The 1,043-nt window shown below is 33.6% G+C and overlaps 1 protein-coding gene across 1 annotated transcript; it reads right to left on the bottom strand.

Moving 5' to 3' along the window:
- Positions 1 to 635: 635 nt before the first annotated feature.
- LOC110034791 (myb-related protein MYBAS2-like) lies at positions 636 to 1,019 on the bottom strand. The gene has a single exon (XM_020739033.1). The coding sequence runs from the start codon at positions 1,017 to 1,019 to the stop codon at positions 687 to 689; it is 333 nt and encodes a 110-aa protein (XP_020594692.1). The 3' UTR covers positions 636 to 686.
- Between the last annotated feature and the right edge of the window lie 24 nt (positions 1,020 to 1,043).

Here is a 1,043-nt window from a genome sequence, read left to right as displayed (position 1 = left end):
ATTATTACTCGTATAATAGCCCTTGACAATGTTTTAAGATGATAGGTGATGATAATATATAAAACTACATTGTTAATAAATAATGTGTGTCATTTGCCCATACAAGAGATATCATGCATTGTGATAATTATCATATGATGACAACTAGCATTAATAGTCACAAGCCATGGATCAATATATGTGAAATATGTAATTAATTTAGTGGAAATATTTTGACATGATGACCACATACAAACTTAAACATTTTTAGTTGCAAATATGCCCAAGAATTTTCTGTCACCACCTTTCTTAGTTCATAATAAATAAGATTTTCTTCTTTCTACCCATGATAGTAATCATTTAACTGACAGAAGTGGAATTTAAAGTTATTAAATTACAAATTTCATGCTACATAGCAGTAGAAGAAGAGAAGAAGAAGATGAAAGCTCCTAATTACAGCACACAATATAAATAAATAAAGTTAATACACAGCAAAGATCTGATCAAGCTCAGCTAATGAATAAAAGCTGTGAAAGCACACATATTACTAATGTTACTGCATGATAAAATATAAAATTACTTTAACTTAAATTCCTAATTATTTTTAATTCTAAGATTGATAATTGGAGACCAGAATTTCACTAGCTAGATAACAGAAGGAACTAAATTGGGCTCATCATCTCGTTCCTTCCACAAGGATTCAACTCTCAGCACTCCCAAACAGAAGAGAACTCCATCTCATTCCACAGCTGATCCATGGGGTAAACCTCCACCTTCACCTCCTCTTCTTTTTCTTCAGCCATTGTTACAATAAAGCTCACCTCTTCTTGATTCTCCATTCCATTAGAAAAAGAAGAAGAAGAAGAAGAAGAAGAGGGTGAATTTCTCTTCTTTTCTTGTGCCATTTTCCTCATATGTGTTCTCCAATAGTTCTTAATCTCATTATCAGTTCTACCAGGCAGCTTTCCAGCTATCTGAGACCACTTGTTTCCCCATTTAGAGTGGAGTTCCAGAATCAAATGCTCTTCTTCAGGTGTCATGCGGCCATGTTTTAAGCCAGGGTG

Source organism: Phalaenopsis equestris, unplaced genomic scaffold (genome assembly GCF_001263595.1).
Source record: "Phalaenopsis equestris unplaced genomic scaffold, ASM126359v1 Scaffold193422, whole genome shotgun sequence".
Lineage (NCBI taxonomy): Eukaryota > Viridiplantae > Streptophyta > Magnoliopsida > Asparagales > Orchidaceae > Phalaenopsis > Phalaenopsis equestris.
Note: the sequence above shows the minus strand (reverse complement) of the source record. Positions and strands in the feature narration are given on the sequence as shown.